At 35.9% G+C, this 19,711-nt stretch overlaps 1 protein-coding gene across 11 annotated transcripts in view; it reads left to right on the top strand.

Annotated features, from left to right (window-relative positions):
* The window catches only part of TCERG1 (transcription elongation regulator 1), a 58,452-nt gene that overhangs the window by 20,541 nt on the left and 18,200 nt on the right, over positions 1-19,711 (top strand). For 8 of the 11 annotated variants that reach the window (XR_003427753.1, XM_027081706.1, XM_027081700.1 and 5 more), the window contains 9 exons: positions 36-236; positions 961-1,073; positions 2,197-2,285; positions 10,985-11,145; positions 12,205-12,261; positions 12,630-12,696; positions 13,775-13,825; positions 15,202-15,337; positions 16,155-16,244. Coding sequence is in view for 10 of the 11 variants with exons in the window: in XM_027081706.1 (XP_026937507.1) it covers positions 36-236; positions 961-1,073; positions 2,197-2,285; positions 10,985-11,145; positions 12,205-12,261; positions 12,630-12,696; positions 13,775-13,825; positions 15,202-15,337; positions 16,155-16,244 (965 nt within the window). In the remaining variant the exon portion in view is untranslated. The remainder of the gene's footprint in view (positions 1-35; positions 237-960; positions 1,074-2,196; positions 2,286-10,984; positions 11,146-12,204; positions 12,262-12,629; positions 12,697-13,774; positions 13,826-15,201; positions 15,338-16,154; positions 16,245-19,711) is intronic. The other 3 variants (XM_027081707.1, XM_027081704.1, XM_027081701.1) reach the window with 1 other exon arrangement.

Below are 19,711 nucleotides of genomic sequence, written 5' to 3'. Positions count from 1 at the left end.
ACTTGGATCTAATTTTTTTATTCTTTTTCTTCTAGGTGTATTGCCAGGAATGGCCCCTCCTATTGTACCCATGATACACCCCCAGGTTGCTATTGCAGCTTCACCTGCTACCTTAGCTGGAGCAACAGCAGTTTCTGAGTGGACTGAATATAAAACAGCAGATGGGAAGACATATTATTATAATAATAGAACATTAGAATCAACCTGGGAAAAACCCCAAGAGCTAAAGGAAAAAGGTATAGTTTTAATGACTTGGTGGGACATAGTATAAATAGAAATGCTATTTGAAATTCTGAGTTAATTCCTTTTTTAAAACGTTTGAGGGATTTTTTAGTTACATAGTGTTGGATTATTTATTTCCTCTGAATTGTTAAATATGTATTCATTTAAAAAGCCAGTTCTTCTACTTACATGTTTGTCCATCACTTTACCATCTGGAGAAGTTAAATTATATGTACACACTAATATATATTTTTTACTCTGGTCAGGAATTGCATAATTATTCTACTGAATAATTATCGTTATCCTTATTGAGATTGATAGTAATGGTCAGGAAGGAATGTGTTTATTGTATGTGTTCTGAAGAAAAACTTTAGGCTGTTGGAATCTTGGAGGAAGAGGACTCATAATTTTCTATTTCACAAGTCCCTGTTTGTGTTTTTTAGTATGTTATCACTTTCAGCAAAATGAATGATTGCTACAAATGATATATGAATGACCTGAAAGACTTTATGTCCCTCTGAAATCAGTAGTTCTTTTCTACTGACAGTTTCCTGATTGGTATAGCAAGGTATTTGAAGTTGAACATTATATTAGATGCAAATCAATGATACTACAAGGAAGAACATTTTATTTTTGTGGTTAATAACTAGAAATGGAATATCTTAACTGCCTAGTCTCTGAAAGTTCATCAGAAGTTACTTCAGAACCACTGTGTGACGTTATCTCAATTTTTAATAGAAAAATTAGAGGAGAAGATTAAAGAGCCAATTAAAGAACCTTCTGAAGAACCTCTGCCAATGGAAACGGAGGAGGAGGATCCTAAAGAAGAGCCAATAAAGGAAATAAAAGAGGTAAAGGGCCATTACCTGTTTACCTGGGAGCCACCATTGATTGTTGGGTACAGTTTACTTGTAACTGAAAATCCATTTGCTGTAGTTTTATTTTTTACAAATTTATTTTATTTTTGGCTGCATTTGGTCTTCTTTGCTGTGCGCAGGCTTTCTCTAGTTGAGGCGAGTGGCAGCTACTCTTCACTGCGGTGCGCAGGCTTCTCATTGCAGTGGCTTCTATTGTTCCGGAGCACGGGCCCTAGGTGCACAGGCTTCAGTAGTTGCAGCATGCATGGTCAGTAGTTGTGGCTCGCGGGCTCTAGAGCGCAGGCTCAGTAGTTGTGGCACACGGGCTTAGTTGCTCCGCAGCATGTGAGATCTTCCCGGACCAGGGCTCGAACCTGAGTCCCCTGCAGTGGCAGGCGGATTCTTAACCACTGTGCCACCAGGGAAACCCATTTGCTGTAGTTTTAGATAATTGCTGAAAATCTGACCTCTGCAATTTTAGGGTTCTTTGAAATTTCTAATTCAGTTTTTCCTTTGAAAGTTTCATTAAATTACTTCTTATACTAAACCAAGACCCCCTTAGAAAGAAAGGACCTTGGACCAGAGCTGATGTCCCCTCCTGACTTACAGACTGGTACATGTTATAATTAGAAGTACAACTTCATATTGGGGAATGATCGTTGTATTTTATTTGTCCTCTCGTGGCATGGAATAATCTCTGTACAGCACTAAAAGAGCTCTGCTTTTTGGAAGCTTTTTTTATTCAATGAGGGACCAATGGTAGTCTTGTCTTATCAGTAAGGAATTTCGCAGAAAAAAGAAACAACCTTAGATGAAGTGGTCTCCTGTCATCTTCTATACCCTTCTCCTTATTTCTACTCTTAAACAGATGGTTAGTGAGTCTGTAAGATAGGACCTGCTGCTGATGGGGTCTACTGTTGTGCAATTCGGCTCTGTCTAGGGGGCGAGGATTGAGAACTTATTTAGAAATTCTGACTCAGAGTCTCTTCTCTGTATGCTAGCAACACACCTTATGTTGGTTGTACTTTAAGGTATTTGCAATCTTTCTTGTATTTGTGGGATATTCAGGTATAGTTTTGTAATATTAATTTAATGGGAGTAATATCATTTCCCATAGGAGCCCAAAGAAGAGGAGATGACTGAGGAAGAAAAGGCTGCCCAGAAGGCAAAACCAGTGGCTACTACTCCTATTCCTGGTACTCCATGGTATGTACTTGACTTAAGCTGTTTGATTGATTGCCATGCTTGATTATTACATTATTATCCAATCGGAAGAAAAAGTACTTTAAAAAAGCATGTGTCAAATACCTGTTTGCTTATTTATTTATTTATTTTGGCTGCGTTGGGTCTTCTTTGCTGTGCATGGGCTTTCTCTCTAGTTGTGGTGAGCAGGGGCCACTCTTCGCTGCGGTGTGCGGGCCTCTCATTGCGGTGGCTTCTCTTGTTGCTGAGCACAGGCTCTAGGCGTGCGGGCTTCAGTAGTTGTGGCACGTGGGCTCAGCAGTTGTGGCTTGCGGGCTCTAGAGCGCAGGCTGAGTAGTTGTGACGCATGGGCTTAGTGTCTCTGCGGCATGTGGGATCTTCCCGGACCAGGGCTCGAACCCATGTCCCCTGCATTGGCAGGTGGATTCTTAACCACTGCGCCACCAGGGAAATCCTCAAATACCTGTTTTTATCTACTGAATATTTTTTGATTCTTGTTCATTGTATTTTGGGTGCTCAAAATTCAACTGCTGCAGTGTCTTCCTCCCTTCATGGAACTCTCCATTAATATTTATTGTTTAAAATTATAGATTTGAACCACTAAGATCCTGAATCTACTTTTTTATTGTTTAAAATGTTTTAAAATTGCTTTTGTATATATCTCCTCATATGTGATTATGTTTACAGAACTTTGTAAAATTATGTCTTTTTATCTTAGCATTGAATAGTCTATTTTTTTTCTTTTCTTCTTATGTTTGGTTTTCCCTTTTCTTCCTCTCCCCACATGAGGGTTTTCTCTCCTGTTCCTATTCTAACTTATTTAATCCGTGTACAGTCTACACATGGCAATGAGTTGGCTTGTTTCTTAAGTCTTATAATCTACAGATTCCCCTCCAACTTGTTTTCCTTGCTTTTTCCTCCTTGTTTTTATATTGAAAAAAATAAATGTGTGTGTTCTGTAGAGTCCCACAGTCTGGATTTTATTATTGCATTCTCATGGTACTCTTTAATAGAATCCTCCATTCCTGAATTTCCTGCAAGTTAGCAGGCAGTTACAGAGATGTGCCGGATTCATGTGTGATCTTTATCTCATATATTTCCTATTTCAGACCTAGATTCAGCCATTTTCCAAGGAGCCCTGGTTTCTTTTTGTGAGAAGTGGCATTTTTACACCATGTGGGATCTAGGGATAGTTGTTACTACTGAATTAGTCATTATTTTTAGACCTCTTTGGTAGACAGAGGTGGAAGAGACATACGTTTAAAGATACATCTTAAGTTCACACCATTACTTGCAGTTCAAGTCTACTACAAGATTTTTACTGACTCTCATCATCTATCTTAATTCAGTACCTCCTTTTCTTCTGAAAACCATCTTTGAGTGATAGCAACATAATTATTCATTTGCTTTTCTCACAGGCAAGACCAGTACTATCACCAACAGTGTGATTACTGAAGACAGTTTAAGCTTTTTTTTTCCAGTTATTTTTATGTTTAGGGTATATTACTCTAGGGATGTATAGTCAAATCATTGTGTTTTAAAAGCATTTTGGAATAGTTGTTTTTTTTGTTTTGTTTTTTGCGGTACGCGGGCCTCTCACTGCCGTGGCCTCTCCCGTTGCGGAGCACAGGCTCCGGACGCGCAGGCTCAGCGGCCATGGCTCACGGGCCCAGCCGCTCCGTGGCATGCGGAATCCTCCCAGACCGGGGCACGAACCCGCATCCCCTGCATTGGCAGGCGGACTCTCAACCACTGCGCCACCAGGGAAGCCCTGGAATAGTTGCTTTTTATGTAGTTATTCTACCAACTTGGTACACAGGTTCCCTTTCAAAAATAATTGTGCAAAATATTTACCCAGTTCTAGAATCAAAGTTATGAAAACAATTTGTTTAAAAGAATGCATTTTTTGGGCTTCCCTGGTGGCGCAGTGGTTGAGAGTCCGCCTGCCGATGCAGGGGACACGGGTTCGTGCCCCGGTCCGGGAAGATCCCACGTGCCGTGGAGCGGCTGGGCCCGTGAGCTGTGGCCGCTGAGCCTGCGCGTCCAGAGCCTGTGCTCCGCAATGGGAGAGGCCACAACAGTGAGAGACCCGCGTACTGCAAAAAACCCCACAAAAAAACACACTTATTAGAATGACTAAAAGTTTTGAAAACTGGGCATGCCAAATGTTTTAGAGGATGGTGAGCAGCTGAAATTCTCATACACTGCTGATGGGAATTTCAAAATGGTAGGACCACTTTGCAGAGCAGTTGGGCAGTTTCCTAGGAAGAATATATAATAAATAATTCAGCCATTCCACTTCTATTTATTCGAGAGAAACAAAAACATATGTCTGTACTTTTACAGGAATGTTCGTAACAGTTTTATTTGTAATTTATTTGGGCTGTTTCCAATTTGTGGCTATTACAAATAAGCAAGTATCTAGGAGTGGAAAAATAGAAAACTAGAAACACCCCAAATGTGCATCAACAGGTGTATGGATAAACAAATTGTGGCATGCTACTCAGCAATAAAAAGGAACAACTATAGATGCACTCAACAACATAGATGAATATCGAAGTCATTATTGCTAGGTGAAATCTTTTGTGGAAATTATTTTTGTCATGGAATCCAACCAAAAACTAGGGCTTACTGGTCCTAGGGAATACAAAATACTTCTAGTTTTGATCTTTCTTTATAATTAATTTAAAGGCAGGAGTTGGGGGGGATGAGTGTAATGCATTTTCATCCAATTATTCAGTGCAGAATCCTCTTCAAGAATTTCCATTAGAACCATCCTGAGACACTTAAGCGATCTTGTTAGATGTTTAACTTTATTGGGAAAAAACTAAGCCTGAATTTTCAATACCAATTTCTGAAACACTGTTTGATCCATATTAATAGCAATAACTACTTTGAGGTGGAGGTGCTATTCTACTAACTCATGTTGGCTTCAAAATACCTAGGTGTGCTAATACAGCTCCAGTGGTATTAGCGGTAAATGTGAAGTGAGAAGCTGTCAGGACATTTCAGCATTAATAGAAAAACTATGGACAAAGAATTCTTGTGTCGCAAAACTACCCTGTGCTAATAATATGTATGTTAAAGTGATTAGGGGTGAAGTGTACTGATAATCTGCATTTTTTAATGTATCAAGAAAAGTAAGACTGGCAGATGCATTGATGGAAGGATAGATAAGTGATAAAGCATATATGATAAAATGTTAAATGTAAAATCTAGGTGGTCAGTATCTAGTATTCATTGTTCTAGAAACATTCTTTCGATATTTCTGTATGTTTCAATTTTTTCATAATATTGGGGGTAAAAAACTATGGAAACAAAAGAAACCCTAGAAAAGCAGCAGTTGATTGATATAAATGTATATATAAATAAAAATAAAGTCCCTGTGCCACTATAGGTAAATACAAAAATTTAAATACTATAAGTTCAAAGATAAATTTTTCATAAGTTAAAACCCAACACAGATTACAGACAAATAAAACATGGCAAATACAGGCAGCCCTCAATTTGCACTTTGTACGGGACTGTAAAAAATTTATGGCAGGCTAAATCTTTGTGATGCAATCTTAGTAAGCAATGGAAAAAGTTACAGTTCTCAATGACCTTAAAAATTTTTGTCAAAACATTAAAAACTCTCTTAGAACCAGAAACTAAAGCTTACTGATCTAGGAAATATAAAATGCTTCTAATTTTGACCTCTCTTTATTCTTAAAACAACAACAACAAAAAGTCAGATTGATGCTCTGAAATACCAGGAAAAGAATTCTAGTATAGTTAAGGAAAACATGGAACTTCATGTTTTTTACATTTAGCTTCTTATCTCTAAAGAAATAATAATTTGAAGAGCAACATCTAAAGATATCAAAAAAATAAACTAATAAAGTGTGATTATCCAAATGAAGTAGCATACTTGCTTAGCTGAACAATTTGTTTAACTTAGAGTTAGCACTTACCCATCTTATAAGAAATAGAAAATAAATTAGGGAATTAAGGTTACACTGATAGTACATTCCTTCATCGACAGAACTTGGAAGATAATTTGGACAAGTGGTTATCTTTCGTGTATTCAGATGGACTGTAAAAACACTAGGACCATGTAGTTGCATGTTTGGAGAAGGAATGGGGTGCTTCCTAAGGCACAACCTAGAAGCTGTAAATAAAAAGATAAATAAATTTGACCTCATAAAAATATAAAATTTATATGTGATATGGTTTCATATATTAATTTTGTAGACTTGACTCTTGCTAAATGCATTTATTACTGTTTTGTAGATTCTCTGGGATTTTCTACATAAATAATCGTATCACCTGCAGATGGGAGCACATTTATTTCTTATTCTCTGATCTTTAATGCCACTTATTTTTCTCTTCTTATTGCTAGGACTATCATATCAGAGCAATGCTAAATAAAAGAGGTGAACATCCCTGCCTTATTCGCCATGTAGAATGAGAAAATTCAATCTTTTTTAAAATTTTATTTTAATATAAATTTATTTATTTTTGGCTGTGTTGGGTCTTCGTTGCTGCATGTGAGCTTTCTCTAGTTGCGGTGAGCGGGGCTACTCTTCATTGTGGTGCACGTGCTTCTCATTGCAGTGGCTTCTCTTGCTGCAGAGCATGGGCTCTAGGCTCGCGGGCTTCAGTAGTTGTGGTACACGGGCTCAGTAGTTGTGGCTCGCGAGCTCCAGAGCACAGGCTCAGTAGTTGCGGCACACGGGCTTAGTTGCTCTGTGGCATGTGGGATCTTCCCGGACCAGGGTTCAAACCCATGTCTCCTGCATATTGGCAGGCGGATTCTTAACCACTGCACCACCAGGGAATTCCGAAAATTCAGTCTTTTACATCAGATATAATACTAGCTATATGGTTTCTTTTTTAATTTGCTACTGTTTTTATCATAAATCTGCATCTTTCAAAATGAGTTTTTCTCCTTCATTCTTTTAATATGGTGAATTACACTGAGTTTTGAATGTTAAACTAGCTTTGCATTTCTGGAATAAACCTTGTCATGGTAGATTAATCTTTTTAGTATATTGTTGGAATTGATTTGCTAATGTTTGATTAAGTATGTTTGCATCTATACTCCTGTGGGATATGGATCTGTAAGTTTCTTTTGTAATGTTTTTGTTAGGTTTTGGTATTAGGCTTATGCTGGTTTCATAAAAATGAGTTGGGTGGTGATTGGTGATTTCCATTTCTCTGTTTACTGAAAGTTTATAAGATGATAGTACTTTTTCCTTAAGGTTTTATAGAATTAACAAGTAAACCATCTGGGATCAGAGTTTTTTTGGAGGGGAAGGTTTTTGATAACAAATTAAACTTCTTTAATAGTTATAGGACTATTCAGTTATTTTTGTTGTTTCTTCTGTCAGCTTTGGTAAGTTTTTCAAGAAATTTGCTTATTTTATCTAGGTTGAATTTGTTCTAATTATTCTCTTAATATCCTTTATTTTTAAAAATATTTTCTTTATTTTTTCTTTTGGCTGCATTGGGTCTTCCTTGTGGCACATGGGCTTCTCTCTAGTTGTGGCTAGCAGGTTTTCTCTCTGTAGTTGCACCATGCAGGCTCAGTTGCCCCACAGCATGTGGGATCTTAGTTCCCCGACCAGGGATCCATCTTGTGTCCCCTGCATTGGAAGGCAGATTCTTTACCACTGGACTATCAGGGAAGTCCCCTCTTAATATCCTTTAAATGTCTTTGTTCTTAATTATTCTCTTAATATCCTTTAATGTCTATGATCTGTGATGATAACGCCTTTTTCTTTCCACATAGTGGTGATGTGTTCTTTTTTTTGGATCAGTCAAACCAGAGGTTTGCCAATTTTGTGGTCTTTCGTAAAGACCACCAGCTTTGGGGTGGTTGGGCCCCTCCCCCCTTTTCCCGCTCTTATTTCCTTTTTTGTAATTACTTTGGGTTTACTTTATGCTTTTTCTAGCTTCTTATGATGTCCTCTTAGGTCATTAGTATTAGTTCTTTTCTAATATAATCATTTAAAGCTTAACATAGTTTCCTTTTAAGCACTACTTTAGCACCAGTCTACAGATTTTGATATGTTGTATTTTCGTTACCATTCAGTTCTTACTATTATGAAATTTACTTTTTGATTTTGTCTTTGACTCATGTATTATTTAGAAGTCTGTCATTTCATTTCCTTAATTTGGGGTTTTTCTAGATATTTCACTGTTACTGATTTAATTGTGATCAAAGAATGCATTTTCTTTGGTTTTGATACTTTAAAATTCACTGTCTTTTTTTTTTATTGTTCAGCAGATGGCCTTTAGTACTCTTAGTTTTGGGGTTTGGTTTGTCTGTCAGTTGTTGAGAGAGAGTTCTATTAATCTTTTACAATAGTGGGATTGCGTATTCCTCTCTAATTGGTCCGTTCTTCATCTATTTTTAAGCTCTGTAAATAGGCTTATATACATTTTACAGTTGTTATGTGTTCCTGATTGTCTTTTTTTTATCATTATGAAATGACCCTATTTATCTCATAATACCCTTTGTCTTCATCTGTTATTAAAATAGCCATGCCTGCCTTAATGTTGTGTGCATCTTTTTCCATCCATTTACTTTCACCCTTTCTATGATTTTATGTTTAAAGTTTGTCTCTTAAGACAGCTTATAGTAGTGTCTTGTGTTTTTATTCACTGTCAATTCTGATGCAATTCATGAAATAAATGAAAGAGAAATATGAAATCAGAAATAACAGAATATAATAACAGAAATTAAAGCCACATTAGAAATAGTAAAAAGGTGAACAGGCTCTGCTTGGTACATAGTCAAGAACAAGAAGAAACATTTGAGAAGGCTGAGAAAAATAAACAGAAAGAACAACCACATGAATGTAACTTTTGGTTGGATTTAGATCTATTATTTTTTCTGTCTTCTTTATTTTTGTTCCTCTGTTCCCCCTTTACTACTTGCATTTGAATTATTTGAACATTTTCCAACATTCCATTTAATAATTTATCTGTTGGCTTTCTGGTGATATCTCTTTGCATTAACTTTTGTTGTTCTAGGGATTACAGTATACATACCTAACCATTATAGCCTACTTAGAGTTATTATTGTACCACTTCACATAAAATATGGAAACCTTGCTACCATATAGGTTCGTTTTGAGTAATTTTTCATACATATTTTGAAGAACTTAAGAGGAAAAAATATCTTTGATATTTACCATTTCTGTTGTTTTCCCTTCATTACTAAAGATCCAGGGGTTGTTTTTTTTTTTTTTGAAGAATCATTTCCTTTCAGAAAAACTTTCTTATAGGGCAATTCTGATGGAGATGAAATCTCTTAGTTTCCCTTCATTGGGGAATGTCTTCTTTTCCCTTGTTCCTGAAGGATATTTTTGCTGTATATGGAGTTCTAGGTTTGCATTTCCTTTTTCCAGGGCTTTAAGGATGTTGTTTTACTGTATTTTTGCCTCTGATTTCTGGTAATTAATTCACGATCATTGGACTTGTTTCCCTGTTTGTTTTGTGCCATATTTTTCTTAGCTGCTATCAAGGATTTTTCTATTTGATTTTCACCTGTTTGATTATGTGTGTCTAAAAATGATTTTCTGGAAGTTTATCCTGTTTGGGGTTCACTGAGCTTCCTTAGTATTTATGTCTTTTACCAAATTTGGAGATTTTGGGGAGCCATTTTGTCTTCAAATTTTTTCTGCCCCAATAGTTTCTTCTGGGATCCCAAAGACGTGTCTGTTAGGCATTTTGATATAGTCCCATAGGTTTCTGAGACACTCCTCATTCTTTTTTTTCCGCAGTTTCTCTGCTGAGAACTTCTGTCTTCATTCATTTCAAGTTTTTGCTTATCTTTGTTTTTGTTTTTCTAACTGCTGCTGTAAAGTCTTTGATTATTTCAACAATAGAAGCTTTGTTTGATAATTTCAACATCTAGGTCACCTTGATGGCAGCTGTGGATTAACTTTTGATTATCTGGTCATAAAGACCTGGTTTCTCTTAGAGTTTTAGCTGCCTGTGCTACTATCACTGTGCAACTAGGGGCCACCTCAGGGCAGAGGTTTGAGAGAGGAGGGGAAATTTATACCCTTGCTTCTCTAAATTTGGACTCCATATGTCTGTTTATTTTTTTAAAAAAACCTTACAGAGTTCTCACGTACTTGTCTTTTCTACGTTGTTGCTGAGTTTCTAGTTGTAATTAATAGGAACAGTGGGCTGTAGTGGGCTACAGTGCCATACACGATAGGGACTTCTCTTTATTTTTTAATATTTGATATAGTCAGATATTAAAGCCTTCATAAATGATTGCATTTGAGTTTGTAATCTGGTTTGGTAAGAAACATTAAGAAGTATTATGTAATACGTAGGGTGCCATGGTCTGTTCTTTAGCTTCAGAACTGCTTAATAGCATTATTTTTTGCTAGTAAATTCATCTTTTGTGATAGGTTAAAATTGAGTGTGCCAGACTTAAGTTCCTGAGCACTCTAAATTCTGATCACAAATTGCTTTGCTTTTCCTGGTTTTCTCCATAAGTATGTTGAGCTGCTATTTTACCCATAGCCAGTCAGCTCTGTTCTGTTCTAAAAATCATATTTTGCTCTCTATAAGTAACTAATAATATGAGTGTGTCCTTCCCCACCACCACCTCCGCTTTTGGTTGGATGGTAGTAAAAGACCTAACTATAAAATAATGTTCCATAACATAAGAAAATAATGTTTGAATCAATTCATAGGTGTGTTGTTTGGACTGGTGATGAGAGGGTCTTCTTTTATAATCCTACCACCCGTCTTTCTATGTGGGACCGACCTGATGATCTGATTGGAAGGGCGGATGTTGACAAAATTATTCAGGAGCCCCCTCATAAAAAAGGAATGGAAGAAGTGAAGAAACTAAGTAAGTTTTAAATTAGGAGTTACCCTCTAATTTTAATATTCTTTTAATATTTTTATGGAAAATGTGAGGCAATTTAGAAATCCTCTCTGTTTTCAAGGAATATAAGAAAAGGAATATTTGAGAAATGGAAAATAGACTGCTCTTCTAGGTTGAGTTCAATAATTTAAAAAGTAGAGAATTTGGGTAAAATTATGTTTTGTAAAATATTATATATATATTTTTAACTTCTTGTCCTTTTCAGGGTTGTCAGTCCAAGATATGTAGGTACTGCTCATGCTTGCTCCATGCTTATTGAAATGCTCCTCAGTGAGCCTTTTAGCACCTTTTGTGATTAGTAATATATATTTTGAAATAATCAAACTGTACAGAGTATTTTTAAAATAAAGTTTACTAAAGTTTTGTAAAATAAAAATGCAAAGGTCTTTTAAACTTGATGAAATATAGGGAAGGTAAGCCTTATTCCTGAGACTAGGGAGACTCCTGCACCTTATTAAGAGATAATCTTTTAATCTACTTTATGTTCAGATAGCATTTCAGTATATATGATATATAATAAATAGAAATATTTGTACATATTTTTATTGCATGTGTTTTATTGGTAATTTGCCATTGTATTGATATGGTTGTGTTTTTAAAGAACCCCCTTGTGTAGTATAGAAGCATGATAAATGAATCATTTAATAATTCAATTGAAACAAATCCTGGTATGTCATTTAATAATAATTGAGAAATCTTCGTAGATTATGTATACGTGGTACTAACATTTTCTGCTTACTAGTGATTTCCAAATTAGTGAAACTTCATCTACCCGGTGCAGAAGATACAAGGATTTGATTCATTTATTTGATAAATACATGTGTTAATAAAGATTTCAAAATGAATCAAAGATTTAATGTAAAGGGAAGATGAATAGAGGAGGTTTAGAATTATCATGCTTTGTTTAATGTTTTATAAAGAAGTGTTATGAGATAGATATATAAACAGTAATTTTTTAAAAGAAAAGATTGTGTACCATGTGCATATACTATTCATAATATTTGAAATGTTTTTTTTTGCCAGGGCACCCAACCCCGACAATGCTGTCCATCCAAAAGTGGCAGTTCTCTATGAGCGCAAGTGAGTGAACTATAAGTTGCAGCTTTAAAAAAATGCTGCTAACACCAGTGTTCCAGTAGTGGTTAGTGAAAGGATTCATACCTAAATATTTAAATTTTTGCTTACTGATTTTATTTTATTTTATTTTTTGCGGCACGCGGGCCTCTCACTGCTGTGGCCTCTCCCGTTGCGGAGCACAGGCTCCGGACACGCAGACTCAGTGGCCATGGCTTACGGGCCCAGCCGCTCCGTGGCATATGGGATCCTCCCGGACCAGGGCACGAACCCGTATCCCCTGCATCGGCAGGTGGACTCTCAACCACTGCGCCACCAGGGAAGCCCCTGCTTGCTTATTTTTATTCTGATAGTTTAATTAAATTTTCTTATAGTTAAAGAAGAACAAGAATTAATGGAAGAAATGAATGAAGATGAACCTGTTAAAGCCAAAAAACGGAAGTAAGTAATACTTACTGTTTATGTAATTTAGGTAGATTTTTACCTTTTAAAAGCTGTGATTAGGTGCAGTCAGTTCATGATTGGGACAGGTAATGTGTGTGTTAGGAGACAGAAGTCATGATTGCTCTCTTTAGGCCTGTTATTAAAAAGCTTTGCTTCAGGATGTAGAAATGGTGTCCCTTCTGTTGCTAGATGTGCAAAAGATTTGGTTATTTAAATATGTATTATGAAGTCAAATGACATTTTAGGAGTTAGTTGATAAATTATTTTCAGACATTCATTATGCCTGAATTTTATAAAAATGTTACCTCCTTAATGTAGACCCCAACAGACACCATTCCAAAAATCTGATAAATGTAGACCCAGATTTCTCTCTCTTTTTATATACTGGTCACTTCACTAGTCCTTGTGTCCGTGGTCATTACTTGGAGGGAACCCATAAGCTTATTAGAAAGTGCTCTGAGAGAAAGAGAGTGGTATAAGTGGAAGTATTAGCTTGACCAGTGCTTGGTAAAATGAATGTTACTAACTATGGAGGGTGAAAAGGTGGGGTAGAAGGTGTTTGTGTATGGGCCGGGGAGGCATGGGACCATTATTTAGCAGCAAAAAGGAAAGTTTGAAGACATTACTATGGACTGGTTTATCATAGTCCTTATCTGAAAAGGACAGATTGAATGCAGCCAAATTACGGCAAAGAAATCAGTAAGACAACCCCTGTCAAGGGTGGTTCTTTTTTAAAAAATTTTCTTTATTGGCAACAATGTTAAAGAAAGTAAGATATTAAAGAGTCACTCATAATTGACCACAGTAACAACAGCTGTTTGAATTTTTACAGTTGACTTTTTTAGTTCTTGACCAAATGTATAAGTATTTTTATTGGTTGTAATCAACTGAATTTGTGTTCTTTTTTTAAAAAATGTAGAATAAGATGTTTGTTTTCTTAATTATTATAAATGACTGTATTCATTCTGTTTATGTACCATAATTTTGGATGTTCCTACAATGTTAAACTTTTAGGTTGTTTTTAATTGTTTGTTCTTATAGACAACTCTGTAAGGTTTTTAACTGCTTTTATCAGGAGAATGTCAAAGAAGTCCTTTATGTGGATTGCCCGAGCTTCTCTATTTAGGTACAAAGCTAAAAGCCTATTTTTCCTGGCTTAGTTTTCTTTATTTCTTTTATTGAGATAGATAGTGATAGTTTGTATTGTGACATTTTCATTTAGTATAATTCTATAAAGGTTATTTGTTTTCATTAGTTGTATTTCTTGGATGTCTTTTAACTCTTTATTTAAATAGTTCTTAAGTGAATTATTATAAGAGGGTATATTGTTTGGCAAATTGCTTTTACCTGTTTGTTTTGTGCATATCTTAGGTCACAGACTATCTCGCTAAGTTCCTGCAGGTCACGGACTATATCTTCTATTTTTGATTCATTCCCTAAATTGCCAGTTACCTCTCACTATATTTGTGGGCTGGCCTTATTAGTTCCATTCATCTCCTGGGCTACCTTCATTTTCCTATATAGCATGCTTTTGAATTTCCTGATGTTCTGTTTTCCTAATTCTCTTAAGTTTATGCAGGAAATATGAACCAATTTTATTTTTATACTTAGCAGATCGAATTTAAGAAGGAAGATCTGCTTAAACACACCTGAATGTTACTGAATTACTTTTTTTGATTATTCACATGAATGGTCCTTCTTCATAGGGCAGAGGTTTGAGAGTTGACTCAATTTCATGTTTACAATCTCACTTGAGTACCGTACAGCAGCAGGGTTGCCCTTAGCCCTGAGGTGCATTTTTGGAGAAACAAGAAGTAGTTTAGTCATTGATGAACAGTTCTAATTCCACCTAACTACTCCGGGGCCTATGTTGCTCTCTGGGACCTGTCCTTCAACTTAAATCTCAACTTATCACCCAGAAAGTGAGTAAAAAAAATGTCAGGTAGGTAAGGTATATATCTCACATATCCACTTGGCCAGGCTTGCAGATATTTTATTTTCAAAATAAATATTTGAGATTACTAAGACTTATACCAATTTTTATTAGATTAAAAATTGTATGCATTTATAATGTAAAACATTTTGGAAAATATTGTTTTTCCTATATCATTTCAAGAACTAAAAACTATATTCTGTGCTGTTTGATTCTAACACATAGAGTTTTAATGCAATATTAGATAAGTTTTTTGTTTTTGTTTTTAAGTAAGGTAGTTCATTTTGTGTATCAGCTAGTGTCAGGGAGAGACAGCACATTAAAGGTATTTTTCATTCCTAACAATGCAGCCACTGTAACATCATTAGAAGCTCATTGTAACTTTATTATTATTATTTTAGTGAAAGTTGCTTATCCCTTAGAGTTTATTTGAAACCCTCAATATAATTCTTTTTTGCCAAAAATATGCTGCTCAGTAGTGAGTCTTGGATATTCCAGTGATTTTAAGATTTTAATAAGATTCCTTATTAATATTTTGTCAGTTGATGCCTATATTTTCTTTTTTATAGGAGAGACGATAATAAAGACATTGATTCAGAGAAAGAAGCTGCCATGGAAGCTGAAATTAAAGCTGCCCGAGAAAGGGCCATTGTCCCTCTGGAGGCCCGAATGAAGCAGTTCAAGGACATGCTGCTAGAGAGAGGGGTCAGAAAACAATCTTTGGGGGAGATATTTCTGTTTTGTATAAGTAATATAAATATGTCTTGCTAAAAGGTCAAATCTAAGGTTAGTGCTCATGTTGTGGGGGGCGGATAAGGGAAGCCTGTCAAATCACTGTACTCTTTCAAACAGCCTTTTTCCTGGCTAATGATATCATGTTTAACTAGATGCCATTTTACTGTCCTTTTAAGTACAAATAACATTTAACATTTATTGGGTCATTAAATTTTGGTGAGTAATATAAGACGAATATTAACATTACAGAATGGCGGACTACACGGAATAGGTAAGGTGTATGTGATTCTTTTAATATCTACAGAATGGCTTTTGGTTAAAGGAGAACTGGTACTTTATGATATTACTGTTAATGAAGCTTAATTGAGAAGGGATTTCAACCTTTTGATTATATTCACAGATTCATTTGAGTAAGTAAAATTGTTCAACTTTAAATCCCAACATTGTTCACAAGGTTGGAGCAAGCTTGGGAAATCAAAATGCAAATCTTCAAGGCTTTTTCTGATGTACTGATTTTTAAAATGTCACACAGTAGTGGTTATTTTAATGAGTAATTAAGTGTGTGTTATTTCTATATAATATAGAAATGTTCAGAGCCAATTAGTGTGGAAGTGTGCTATTGCTAGCCTCCCACTGCTTGTCATTTATTAGTGATGGAAATGGCAGTATGGCTTTTATTATGTGTCCTTTTTAAGCAGATGTCCTGTAGATTTCAAGCAAAATTATATGACCTTTCTGTTTTTAGAGCCAACTTAATTATGAGGCAATACATTTTTTTATTTTAAAGGTGTCTGCTTTTTCAACATGGGAGAAGGAGTTACACAAGATAGTTTTTGATCCTCGGTACTTATTGCTTAATCCAAAAGAGAGAAAACAGGTAAAAGGAAAATAACAGTATTTAAGTAATGTATATCCCTTGCCAGCACAATTTTTTAAATTAATTAATTAATATAAATTTATTTATTTATTTATGGCTGTTTTGGGTCTTTGTTGCGGTGCACCGGCTTCTCATTGTGGTGGCTTCTCTTGTTGTGGAGCATGTGCTCTAGGCACGCAGGCTCAGTAGTTGTGGCACGTGGGCTCTAGAGCACAGGCTCAGTAGTTGTGGCGCATGGGCCTCGGTGCTCTGTGGCATGTGGGATCTTCCCGGACCAGGGCTCAAACCCGTGTCCCCTGCATTGGCAGGCGGATTCTTAACCACTGCGCCACCAGGGAAGTCCCCAGTATAATTTTTAAATTGTAAGGAATAAAGTACGATCCTTTATTTTTCTAACATAGTACTTTAAGAACAGTTTCATACCTTAGAACATAGTGATCCTTTGTGTGGACATTTCTGCCTCAGAAATACTTGGATTCTTTTGCCATTGTGGACATGGCTTTGCCTCATGCACATTTTGTCCTTATGCTTCATACATACTGATGTTATACCAAGGTTTCAGGGTCATTTCACATGCATTTATTAACAGTTTTTACTGGTCAAATGATGCAAATTTAATGTAGAAAAATAGCAAAATACAGATGAGTAAAAAGGAATAAAACCTACCTCCAATCATTTCCAGCTGATAGGCCCATTGTTGAACACTTGACCCTTCCCAACTGTTATGTGCTAATATACATATACATATATATGTATCTGTATTGTAGATAGACAAGACTCAGCGTGTTTTTATCTCACACATGCCACCCACACAAATTCCACATCTATTAAGTGGCAACTGTTAAAATGTCTTTTCATCGTAAACTTAGAGTAATAATGGACGCTTCAAGGTCTCTACTGAACTAATAAGAATTATAAGAACTAGAGCTAACTTGTTACTGAGCTGCCATTTATTTCCACGATGATTCAGTGACACATACCATCTCATAGTGATTGCTGCTTCCTCTAAAGTGTTGCACACTTCCAACTTAAATAATTCCTGAATTACCTGAACCACCCTGACAGTCATTTCTGTAAAATGGTGAGTATGTCGAACCACTTGCTATAGTGCTGTTGAGCTACACAATTTCATTTGGTAGAAGTAGTGTCCATCTTCCATATTTATAGTTTAATGGTTGTAATAATTCTCTGCACAGTTTGTACCATTATGCATGTAGGTCTAATCATAGACATTTTATGAAGAGATGAAATTTACAGTGTATCAAACATGTATTTTAGACTCATAATAGGAAGACATGACTTTCCATATGTATTTGCATCTGTGTTTCATGCACTGTAGTCTTTTTTATTTTAAACTATTTGTGTGTGATGGTCTCATTTTCACCTCAGTTGATGGCCCTATCAAAACCTATAAATTAGCTTGATTCTTTACTTTTCCCCACTGTGCATTTCAAGTCTTATCAGCAAAATCTACCTCCAAAACCTTTTCTAAATTATTTACCATTTATTTACCTCTTATTTACCATTTCCCTTGCTATACCCTAATTCAAGGTACCATGGTCATCTGTGTGGCCCCTAATTGATCTCCTTGCCTCCTTCCATTCTTGCTCTCCTCTGTAGTCAAGTTCTTTTTCCACACAGCAGCCAGACTAATTTTAAAGTTTGACAAATTAAGGCACTGTTCCCTTGCTTAAAAAATGTGCATTGCATACTATTTCATTTAGGATAAAATTGAAACTCTTTTTCGTGACCTATAAGATTCTACATACACTCATGTCTGCATACTTCTCAAGCCTCTTTTTTTATGTTCATTTATTCTAGCCACGCTGGCCTTGATATGCCTTGGCCAATACAGGCATATTCTGGTACTTATTAGTCCCTTTTCCTGGAATGTTCTTCCCCTAGGTGTTTGCATAGCTGACTAAATCATTACATTCAGATACTTGACCAGGTGCCTTCTGATTAACCTGTCTCTTTGCCTTCTTTACTTTCTTTGTAGCACTCAGAATTCTATCTAAAATTATCTTAACCATCTGTCTTTTCCTACCACAGAGGGCAGGAACTTTGTTTTGTTGATTGCTCTGTATGTGGTGCCTGGAACAGTGCTTTAACCTGAATATCCCTGAAGACTTAACTTTAAAACTTTTATGACTTTTACTCTTCATGGCACTGAGTGTTGCAGTTTCTGAGTTAAATTACAAGTGCATATTGAGAACTAAAATTCTTTTTTAATTTTGAGGGCATTTTATAAGCTGGTGGTATTATTAACTCCTTAATAGAGTTACAGTTAAAAAGAGAAAAAGTATCAAGCATTATTCTGTTTTAAATAAAAACTCAAAGGTTCTCATACTTTTTGAGTAGAAATCTTTTTTTAAAACTGGAGTGTAAGGAATGAGGGAACGTAAAGCCGATTGTATTGGGAGGCATGGCACAAATAATTAGGAGAAACTTGGAAGCATACCAGAATTTCTAATTTTCTATGAGATGTTCATCTCAGAGAGTGAATCCTAACCTTGGTGTGGGATATCCTAGAGGAGAGGATATGAAGTTTTTTCCAGCTTCTGAAAGGAAACTTAATATAAATTCACTTGGCTTTTATTTATAATTTAGTACTTTTACAAGTAAGAACTATATACTGAGATAGGAGAGGGGTTGGAAACAACACTCTTCCCCACTTCTGTTAGCCTGCAGATACTTTCATGAGCTACTACAGTGCTATATTTAGAAGGTTTTGAAAATGACCTACATGCCTAGCAGGGGACTGCTGAGATAATTGTATATATTTCTATACAGCTTTTAAAGACTTGTGGATATATATGAACTTACCTGGAAAGAGGTCTGAAGTGTTTAAGTATTTATTTATTTATTTGTTTGTTTGGTTGCGCTGGGTCTTTGTTGTGGCAGGGAGGCTCCTTAGTTGTGGCATGCGTGTGGGATCTAGTTCCCTGATCAGGGATCGAACCCAAGGTCTTAAGTATTAAAAAAAAAAAAAAACTTCTTCTGTTTTACCTTTTTCCAAGACGTGCATGCACATTTTTAAGGAGCCACAGAGTTCTTTAAGATATGTTTGGAAAAATATTAGAGTGTTTTATCTTCCAGAAGACATTTCTTTCAGAGCCTTCTGACTTTCTTCAGTCTGGACTGGTTGCCCTCAACACCTGATGTACAGCTGTCATTTTTGAGGATGACAGCTCTTGATCATCATCCTGGGGATTTCCTTCATCTCTCTTTTTTTGTGGAGGGGGACGTTTACCTGTCTCCTGCATTGTATGTCGTTTCTTTCTTGGTTTACTCTCTTTTAATGCATTCTATCTCTGTAGTAGCTTCCTGAGAGAATGTGCATGGGAAATAAATTTTTGAGGCCTTATATATTTGAAAACACTTTTATTGTACCCTTATTTGGAATTGTTTGGCTTGCTAAGGAATTTGAAGTTGGAAATCTTGTTCCTTCAGGATTTTGAAGGCAT

This window comes from Aethalodelphis obliquidens, unplaced genomic scaffold (assembly GCF_003676395.1).
Source record: "Aethalodelphis obliquidens isolate GAN/ISIS:26980383/991018 unplaced genomic scaffold, ASM367639v1 scaffold45, whole genome shotgun sequence".
Classification (NCBI taxonomy): domain Eukaryota; kingdom Metazoa; phylum Chordata; class Mammalia; order Artiodactyla; family Delphinidae; genus Aethalodelphis; species Aethalodelphis obliquidens.
Note: the sequence above shows the minus strand (reverse complement) of the source record. Positions and strands in the feature narration are given on the sequence as shown.